Below are 11,051 nucleotides of genomic sequence, written 5' to 3'. Positions count from 1 at the left end.
TCAGACATTTATAATGTAAACACAGGTTCATCAAATATATACTGTATATATAATACTAATTTAATTATGAGTACAGATGAAGCCAAGTTTATCTTGACTGATAACTTGCTGCAGCGTGATATCACACAACAAAAGCCATTCAAAAGCCATTGAAATAGTCAAGTTAAAGTTTCCTGATATTGTGTATTTAATGGGTTAATAGTCAAGATAAAGATGGCTACATCTGTACACTGTTAATGCAGTGGGGTTAGGCTTCTATTAGGGTTAAATTTAGAAAACAAACCACTTCTCGCAGAAAAACATCTAAAACCCTGATAAATTCAGCATTAAATTAGTATAAATACCATTTACAGTGGTCCAGGTAGCCATAAAAAAGCGACATAATATATAAATATTCAGACACCTGTAGACCAGACGTTACAATATTGAGTGAACCAATGGCCTCCTTCAACACCAGTCATGTATCTGAAGGAAACAAAGCTCCTAATGAAGACATATATAATAAAAAATACTTCCATAAATAAAGCTTATACAGCAGGTACCAGAGTAGGGCTCCGGTTTGGGGGAAGGGGGTGAGAAAACGGGGTGAAACCCTCAGTAGACACGAGGTCACTTATTTGCCAGTCATAACATTGTTTCCAGCTTTATAGGTTGTGTTTGGTTACCATTAATTTCCAGAATAATTTTCTGATACAGACTGTACATGGAATCTCCGGTTAGAAATTGTCCCAGTTTCTTCATCCTCTTGCGTAATACTTTTGGAAGTTGGCCCATTTTTAACAGTTTGAGCCCCTCAATTGTATTGCCTTCATTTTTATTCCTCCATAGACTAAAAAGTTTTATGAGGTGTTTGGGTCGCTCACATGTCTTCAAGGTTGTTTCAATATCTTCTTGCTTTACACGTTTTCCAGGAAAACTCCGCATTAAGGTCGTTAAGTGTTTACTCGTCAGATTTAGGGGTCCCAGAAGTTTAAACACTCCCTTTTCACATCCCTTCAAATCTGTAAAAAAAAAAGGTGGAGGAAAATAATTTTCATGTGTATTTAGGTATTAACTTGTATTCCCGCCAAGTAATAAGATATCCATTTGAAGTTGCCTGGGTTGTTGCATAGCAACAGACCACCTATGCACCGGGTGACTACAGCAGATCTCCATCATCCTGTGTGATCTGCCATTGTCACTGAGAAATCCTTCAAGCCACTTCCTGTCAACTGTAGATGATGTGTATGGGACCTAACAGAGAGTCCATGGAAATCTGTCTATGCATGAAACAAAGATCCAACAAGTTTTTGAACCTTTTGGCTTCAACTTATATTACTTGAAACCACCTCGTTACTGCGTTTGTTCATATTTTACTATTTTTTCTACTATAATAAAAGTGGGAACACTGATTCCTTTTTAAATACTAAAGAGCGCTGGATCAACCTTCCTTTGTTTTTATATGTTACTCACCGTGAGCCGTCACGGAGATCCGGGCGAAGTTTGAACGCAGGACGTAGGACTGGTGAGCTGGAGGTTTCCTCCCCTTGGGTTTTTTTTTTCTCTTTCCAGTATTTGAACCTGTCTGATCCTTTGTTTCCCAAAAAGACAAAGGAGTGGGACCCCTGTCTATCCTCTTCTCCTGCATAAAATAGCACATTTAGGCCGTATTCACAAGAGCGTTGCACATCTAGGACGTGAAAAACTGCAGTTTTTCACGTCCGAGGTGTATCCGTACTCTGCGCTGCGGGAAGCTTTAACACGCATCCCCCATAGACTAGAGTCTATGGAGGGATGCGTGAAGAGTGAAAAAATAGGACATATCACGGACCCTTCACACGGTCCGTTGAAACAATGGCCGTGTGAACAGCACCATTGAATTATACAGATCCGTGTGATGGCCATTATTTTAACGGCCGTGACACGGAGGTATTACACGTTTGTGTGAATTAGGCCTTACAGGGAGACTAAATGTGACCAAACAATCATGTATATGTTATTATATGTGGTTGTTGGTCTGTGAGGTGGGACTTCTACCAATCGCAAGAATAAAGGGGATTCCTCGACTTCTAGCTTGGAGATCTGTTTTTGAAGGGTCTCCCATTGAAATCAACTGGACTGTAATGCACATGTGGGCCCCTTCATTCTACTCTAGTGATTTGTGGGGGTGCCATCTTATAGATAAAGAGAACCCTAAACTTAAATTGACCTTCACCTCATATAAAGTCAAGACAAAATAATTTTATTCTGTCCTGACCTTTGAATAAAGCCATTCGTCAATAGAATTGTGCTAGCAGCTATAAGGCACAAGCTGATTTTGGTGTTATTCATGGCCATGGATGTTGCCGTAACTTTCCGATGATCACTTCCCTACGGTGGCAATATGGGGGAAATGGTAGTGTAAGACTGTAACAGATATCAGTATGGTCTAAGTGAATGGATCGGGTGGGCACAGCTCGTGACGTCACTCACTTGTGTCTGCCCATCCACTCCAATCTGTTACTGAAGAGGCCGGAAGAGGAGACGTGGGTGTGCAGAGGTTTTTTTGTTTGTTTTTTTAACACCACCATTATGTTATCCATTCTATGGTAGGCCGGTAATGTCAGTCACTTTAACTATTTACAAAATTCTGCAATTACCAGCAGCCTGTAAACAGTAGACTTGACTTGGATAAGTAGAGTCGAGTGATCCATAAGACTTCCTTACCCTTTTAGGAATAAACACACTACACCAAAATTGGTTTTTAATGGCCACAGCAGCCGTTTATTAATACAAATTTTATGAAAATAAAATTTTATAACCAAACATTAAATAACCAAGAGTTCCCCAAAATTCGAATTCTTCCGAAATACACATAACAGACCCTTAACAGGGTCAATATAAATAACATCAATAACATGACCAGGGGAAGCCCTTGAGGTTACCGCCACTTAGAAAAAATAGCCATCTGCTACCACCATTTGCTTTTACCTCCAGCCGTAACCCGGCTCGAAGGCACCGCTCACTTCTGCAGATGGCTTTGCCCATAAAGCGCTTCAAAGGGGTAACACCCTAAGAAGCCTTCCACATATTTTGGGGGACGCATACCCCTGATGCGACCCCCCCACCAGTTTTACTGACCAACCTCAAGGACTCCCCCCGCCAGCCACCGTGACAAACAACACATCTCCCACAATGCCTTTCAATATGCACCATCCACCTCTCACACTTCACATTAAAAAAAAACAGTAATATAAAGGGCGGGTGGGCGGGACTTCTGCTGCTGTTGCTTACTCGCTGTCTCCCTCGATCTGAGGAAAACCGGGAAGCCGCGCTACTCACTCCCTCCTCCCCTCCCAGTCACTCCCCTAACAACCGCTACACAACCTCATTAACTCCTTCCTACCCACTCCCTCCTATCCTGTCATGGCGGCCTCCCCTTATTCTTGCAGGGCGGCAGTGCGGCCGCTCATTGACTTGGATAGGTAGAGTCGAGTGATCCATAAGACTTCCTTACCCTTTTAGGAATAAACACACTACACCAAAATTGGATTTTAATGGCCACAGCAGCCGTTTATTAATACAAATTTTATGAAAATAAAATTTTAGAACCAAACATTAAATAACAAAGAATTCCCCAAAATTTTAATTCTTCCGAAATACACATAACAGACCCTTAACTGGGTCAATATAAATAACATCAATAAAATGACCAGGGGAAGCCCTTGAGGTTACCGCCACTTAGAAAAAATAGCCATCTGCCACCACCACTTGCTTTTACCTCCAGCCGTAACCCGGCTCGAAGGCACCGCTCACTTCTGCAGATGGCTTTGCCCATAAAGCGCTTCAAAGGGGTAACACCCTAAGAAGCCTTCCACATATTTTGGAGGACGCATACCCCTGATGCGACCCCCCCCACCAGTTTTACTGACCAACCTCAAGGACTCCCCCCGCCACTGCGAAATGGGCCTTGACCACCTCAAGCCCATGAGCTCCTCCACACCAACACCCCTCTTTCAATCCCGTCTGTCAGGGCCAAACTCCACAAATCCATCCCCACCTCATTCCAATGCACCCCATCCTGTCTCCAGTAACACCCCACACCCGATTCCAGGTCCCTGTGCCTGACCACCACACCTCCATTTTTTGCCACAAATGCAGACACCGCCAGGGGCGTAGCTAAAGGCTCATGGACCCTGGTGCAAAAATTCAGCTTGGGCCCCCCCCCCCCCGCAACTTCACTTTATTGCCGATGTCCGTGGCCCACCTATAACTTACAGCTGCATCGCTGGGTTTCTTAAGTGAACCATTGATGCAGCATTGGCAGCCAGAGGCGTTGCAACGGTCAGAAAAGATCATGGGCACAAAGTCAAAGACATATACTTTGTACCGCCCACCCCCCATACCCCTAAATAATGCAGCTCCGAATAAGTGTCAAATACCAGTTCTACACAGTGAATAGTGAGCATAGTACAGTTACATCCAGTGACTTACATGTGACTTCTCTTCTCGACTTCTTCCAAGTTCCAGTCATGACTCGTTTTTGCGCACACACTTCCTATTCTGTCGCTACCCGCAGTGCTTCTACAGAGTTAGGCTATGTTCACACAGGGCGGAAACGCTGTGGCGCAGGGAATTCTGGACGAAAAACCGCACCAAATTGTGGTGCAGTTTTTCGGCCGGAAAGACCGCTGCGGAAAATTAAACATAAAAATGTGATACTTTTACATAGCCATGGCGACGCATCCCTCTGCTGTCCTGCATGCCGGTCGCCTGGGATGCTGTTTTATCCCATACGACCGGTGCAGCCTCTGATTGGCTGTAACAGTCACATTGGATATCCCAGGAGGACGGCCTGGATGAAGAAACACAGAATTCTGGATAATTATACATTTTGTTTTTTTTTCAGAGTTGAATCTCTGCTTTTCCACCACAAAAAAACACCTGCTATTTGTTGCGGGTTTTACATTCCCATTGATTTAAATGGAGAAAGCCCGTAAAAAAATAAAATAAATCAATTGACATGTTGCGGATTAAAAATCGTACCGCAGGTAAATTTCTGAGCAGATTTTCCGCTCGTCATTTACACAGCGTGTGGAGGAGATGTGATTATATCTCATCCACTCTGCTACTACTGTATTATCCTGCGGATTTTTCAGTACGAAAGCGGCGATACCAAATAAGTATAGTTTCTTAATTTTCCCTACGTTTGCACAATAATAATACCTTTTTTTTTTTAAAAAAAATAAGATTTTGTTTTTGCATCGCCACATTCCAAGAGCCCTAACCTTTTTTATTTTTCCGCCTATATAGCCATATGTGGTCTTGTTTTTTGCACGACAAAGTGTAGTTTGCGTTGGCACTATTTTGCGGCACGTGGAACTTATTGATCAACTTTTATTTTATTTTATTGGGGGGGGAAATAAAAAGAAAAAGTATTTTTGCTGTTGTTTTTTTAAGTGTTGTTGTATGGCATTCACCTGGCGGTTTAATTAATGTGTTAACTTTATTGTTCGAGTTATGATCATGGCGATACCTTATGTGTATTTTTTTTTCACACTTTAAGGGGTTAAACTGCCAGAATTGTTCTCTACAATTTTGGCAGGAGCCAGGCTGTGTCTAGTCTTATAGGTACATTGGCAGTACTCACAAGATCCAAGAGACTAATATATCAGTCACGATGCGGGAACTAGCACCTGCTTGTGACGGATATTGTTCATCGTTAAGGGGTTAAAGGGGTATTCTTATCTTGGGCATTTATGGAATATGCATAGGATATATGCCATAAATGCCTAAAAAGTGCTGGTCTCACCTATGTGATCGTCACCTATCAGCAGAATTCGTCATACACTTCAATAGGGAGGTGGTTGCGCTTGCGTGTAGCCATATCTCCACTGAATTATATGGAGATTACGGCGGGCAGGAATTGGCGAACAGGGGTCTGCTGATGGGTGAGGATCCCATAGGTGGTACTTATGGCAGATACTGTAAATAGGAATACCTCTTTAAGAAAGTAATAACATACTTGTTGAATACAATTGGTGAGGAGAACTACAACTCACAGCAGGTCCTGAAAACCTACAGGTATCATGGCATGCTTGGAGTTATAGTTCCCCATGCAGGGGAAGGGCACAACAGACAGTAGTTTCTTTGCAAAGTACTGGGGGCACTTTTTTCTCATAAGCTGCTGCAGTGCTCCCTGGCTCTTACCTTGGAGTCTGACTATTTCTCTGCTCAGCTCTGTGAGCCATGATGCAATATGATGGGACCGGGGGAGGGGGGGGTTGAAAAGTTAAGTCCACCACGACTCATGAGGCACCTCCTGCTGCTGCTAGGACCACGACAATTCCCCCCTATGCAGTGCACAGTCTATATGCTGGCTGCTGTAGTACACAGCCTAGTGCAGCCCAGCCAATCAGTATGACCCACACTAATTGGCTGGACTGCAGCAGGCTGCGTAGTAAAGCGTCCAACAAGTGGGCTGTGAGCTGCTCAGGGAGGCGAAATGTGTCACACTACAGAGTAGGGCCCGCCGCTGGGGATAAAGAGGTGGGCGGGCAGCAGCAGCACACTACATACACCGGCATCTGGCATTTGCCAGATAGGCAGCCCGGCCCTACAGTCAGCGTTAGTGTGGCGAGGGGGCCCTGAGGGCCCCCCTGGCTTGCGGGCCCGGTCGCAACTGCGACCGCTGCGACCCCTATAGCTATGCCACTGGACACCGCCCTATTAACCTTTATCCTGGCCTTATTCAGCCTCTCCACGGATCGGGCCAAACGCCAGGTCCTTCTGGGCACAATATCCGACCAAACTATAAGAAGTCTCGGGTGTAACGCCCATAAGCACAACAAATCATGCTTAATGTCCCTAACTAAATCCCGAAAGGGGCGAACACCTAAATCGTTCCCCCCAACATGCAACACTAACATCTCAGGAACCCTAACTAGCTGTGTATACACCTGAAATTCCTGCAACACCCTAGACCAAACCATCCCTCTAAAACCTAACCAATGCAGAATAGCATCATCCCGCGGAATCCTCAGTTGGCGTCAATACGGGTGAACGTCCGCCCTCAGTGCGCCCCAATACACAAAGGAATGCCCCAAGATCCAAACCAGACAAGGGCGTGAACCTGTAAAGAGAAAAAACACATACCGCTTACCAATCCCATTCACACTCCATCATACACAGGCATAACGTACACCCCAGCCATCTTTGAAGAGACTTACAACAGCTGAGGCCGAACGTAAGAGCGGAAACGGTTAGACTCCCATCTCCCAATACGCCTAACCCCTGCCTCATCCAACCCCCATCTCACCGCTTCAGTCGCCGCACCAATTCGAAAAGAATGGGAAGAGTAATCAGTCGCCCGTATCCCGACTGCCAGCAAACAGCGCTTGAACACCGCACCAAACTGGAACCTAGATAAAAAAGACCCATCCTCATGTCGCAATAACGGAACCCCCGGTGACCCCACCTGTACACCCAAGGCAGAAACGCAATGTACTGGACACATCACCGAACCCTCAATCGCAAACAACACTATCCGCCTCCCCCTGCCTGTCGGGTCAGTTTTTGACCTGCGCAGCACGATCTCCACCCTATCCGCAAACAGCTCCACATCATCCTGACATATGCCTCCCGCACGCGACACACTCGGCAACACCAATTCACCCACTCTGAAAGTCCCAAAAAAGGCCGAACTACACACCCCCTCCACCGCCGTACCCAACAAACAAAGAATCCGGAACGAAACTTGCCGCCGCCTGTCAACCGACACTCTCCCCCTTCGAATCCCTTTCAACGCTTGCACCGCTAGAAATTCCTTAGTCACATCCGAGACGCCATTCAACTTCAGACCGAACGCCACCGCAGATACAAACTTGTTCACTTTCGACACTGACACACCTGATTCATACGCGTCCCCCAGCCAATACAACAGAGCCACTAATCTGTCCCGGTCAGACCGGACGTCACCTAGTGCTCCCAACCAACGCTCCCATTGAGCCCAGCCAGCCCGATATGCTGCCCACGTAGAACTCGCCAAAGATCGCTCAATCAATGCTTCTGCTGCAGAGAAACCAAATCCCATAGATGATCCGGGCACACCTTGCCGATCCGATCTGCTGCCGGCGCCAGCTGACGAAAACGATCCCACTGCGAGCGAGAAAGGGCATCAGCCACACAATTGTCCACCCCCGGCACATGCACCGCCACCACCCAAGCATTCAATGACAAACAAATTAGCACTAAATGCCGCAACAGTTGAACCACTGGAGGAGACGACGCCTACATATTATTAATAGCCAAAACCACCCCCATATTATCGCAGTAGAAACTGATCTTCTTGTCCCTGAGCCTATCCCCCCAAATGGTCACAGCGACCACGATAGGAAATAGCTCGAGCAGGGCCAAGTTTTTTGTCAGACCATGCTCCACCCAGCTATCAGGCCACCCCCCAGCACACCACTGGCCCCCACAATAAGCCCCAAAACCGCCCCCTCCAGCGGCGTCCGTAAACAAGTCCAAGTTCACGGAATCAAGAGCCCTGGCCATCCAAAGAGACCGACCGTTGTATTGCCCCAAAAACCGATGCCACACTTCCAAGTCGGCCCGATGCTCACCACTCAACCTCACAAAATGATGCGGGGCCATGACACCCGCAGTTGCCGCCGCCAAACGTCTACTAAAAACCCTGCCCATGGGCAATATCCGGCACGCGAAGTTCAACTTCCTCAAGACAGACTGCAAACTGCGTAACGTAACCTTCTTAAGCCGAGACAACGCCTGAACCTCCGCCTGCAGAGCCGTCAATTTGTCCTCTGGGAGCCTGCATTCCATCAACACCGAGTCAATTTCAATGCCCAAAAAACGAATAACCATGACCGGCCCCTCCGTTTTGTCCGGAGCCAACGGGACTCCAAACTCTCGCATGACACCTTGCAAAGCATACAAAACATTGGCGCACACCCCAAAACCACCCGGGCCAACACACAGAAAATCATCAAGGTAATGAATGACAGATCTTACACCTGCGACTTCCCGAATTACCCACTCCAAAAAAGAATGAAAGCCTCAAAATAGGTGCATGACAGGGAGCAACCCATAGGCAAACAACGATCCACAAAAAATTCCCCTTCCCAAAAACAGCCCAACAACCGTTTCCTCTTGGGATGAACCGGCAATAACCGAAAAGCTGCCTCAATGTCTGTTTTAGCTAACAAGGGAAATTTGCAGGAGAAAAAGGGATCATTCCAGGGGCGCTGCTGTGTGGTAGGAATAATAGGAACGAAATCCGGAGATAATTGTTATTCAATTTATTCGAAAAAGTGGCTACGCGTTTCAACGATGAACAATCGTCTTCATCAGGCCTGATGAAGACGATTGTTCATCGTTGAAACGCGTAGCCACTTTTTCGAATAAATTGAATAACAATTATCTCCGGATTTCGTTCCTATTATTCCTACCACACAGCAGCGCCCCTGGAATGATCCCTTTTTCTCCTGCAAATTTCTCTACCTAAGCGGTCCAATTGGATACCGACTCGGATCTGGCAGCAGCACTGTGGTTCTTACTTACACGCTTATTACCATCGTATCTAGGTGAGCACATTACTTGTACTCTTGTCTCACCCTTTCCCGACTGATCTGCACAAGGTGGCGCCGTGTCTTTTTCTCCTTTTAATCCAGTTAGCTAACAAGGCACCTTCACCCGCCTCCCGAACCAAAACTACCGCCTTATCAAACGACACGTAAACAACTGAACACAACACCGGATCAATCCCATCGTTCACTGAAGCCCCCCGGGGAAAAGAAAGATGATGTATTAAACGAAACTTGTTCGGCTCACGCTTAGGCACCACACCCAACGGGGAAACAACAAGATCCAGAACCGGTGGTTCCACAAAAGGTCCAGCCATGCGTCCCAAGGTCACCTCCTTACGCAGCTTATCCGACACCACCCCAGAGTGTTGATAAGCGGACCGGAGATTCCAACGAGTGACCGGAACAACATAAGGGGGGGGGAAATCACAAAACCCACACTAAAACCATCCGCAAGCAACTGCGCCCCAGCCCTATCCGGATACCTACTTAGAAAGGGGGCCATCTTTTCCAACTTCACCGGCGTCATCCCCTTGACCAGCTGTACCCCCTGTTCCACTTCCCTTTTTTCCGTTTCGCAGACATTTTGACGCGCCATGCGACGACCCGCTGCAATGGGAACACACGTGTTTAAACTTGCACGTTGTCCCAAATTTACATTGGCCGTCGTTGAACTGCCAGCAAAAACCGAGCTTAGAACCAGCCCCTTGACCGGACTGGCCGACCTGCTCCCTGGAAAGGACTGTCCCGTCTTAACCGGAGCCGTCACCCTTAACCACAATGCGATGTCTTTCTGATCCCATCTAATGCTGGGCCGCACCGCCTTCCTCTGCCGAAATTGCTCATCATACCACAGCCAAGCCACCCCGCCGTACACCCGATGCATCTCACCGATTGCATCCATATAACAAAAAAGAGTGGAACAATGCTCCGGAGCCTTCTCCCCCACAACGCTAGCCAATATCGCAAAAGCTTGCAACCAGTTCACAAACGTTTGCGGAATGAGCCGATACCGCCGCCGTTCCTCCTCCTCTTTCTTACTCTCATCCTTTTTCCTTTATCCAAATTACATTTTGCCAAAGGAAGAAGAGAAAATATCTCCACATATTCATCCTTCCATATACGCTCGCGCACCTCCTGTTTCAAACGCGCCCCCAACGGGCCCTCAAAACATACATAAACCTCCCCCCTCACTCTATCGTGCAGTTGGATGTCACCCTCCTGCGCCCCATCCGTCTGCACCGACACCGCCACAGCCCCCCCAGAACTTCCTACCGGCGCCCTATATTGGGGCTGTCCGACCACCGCCGGCGCTGCCACCCCCACAAACCGCAACCGGAGCCACTCCTGCCGACCCCGGGGCCCGTGACCCGTCCAATTTGTTGACCAGCACGGGCAAGCAACCCACTAGATCCGCGAAACCACTACCACTTACCCCTGACAACCCGCCGACGTCCGCATTGCCCGAAGCAACCCCCGCCATGTAAGTAT

At 47.2% G+C, this 11,051-nt stretch overlaps 1 protein-coding gene across 1 annotated transcript in view; it reads right to left on the bottom strand.

Moving 5' to 3' along the window:
• Positions 1 to 416: 416 nt before the first annotated feature.
• The window catches only part of TNFRSF11B (TNF receptor superfamily member 11b), a 30,965-nt gene continuing 20,330 nt past the window's right edge, over positions 417 to 11,051 (bottom strand). The window contains exon 5 of the mRNA XM_075827979.1: positions 417 to 1,001. Coding sequence (XP_075684094.1) covers positions 625 to 1,001 — 377 coding nt within the window. The 3' untranslated portion in view covers positions 417 to 624. The remainder of the gene's footprint in view (positions 1,002 to 11,051) is intronic.

The sequence above is a fragment of the Rhinoderma darwinii genome, chromosome 5 (assembly GCF_050947455.1).
Source record: "Rhinoderma darwinii isolate aRhiDar2 chromosome 5, aRhiDar2.hap1, whole genome shotgun sequence".
NCBI lineage: Eukaryota > Metazoa > Chordata > Amphibia > Anura > Rhinodermatidae > Rhinoderma > Rhinoderma darwinii.
This window is presented reverse-complemented; position numbering and strand designations above follow the sequence as displayed.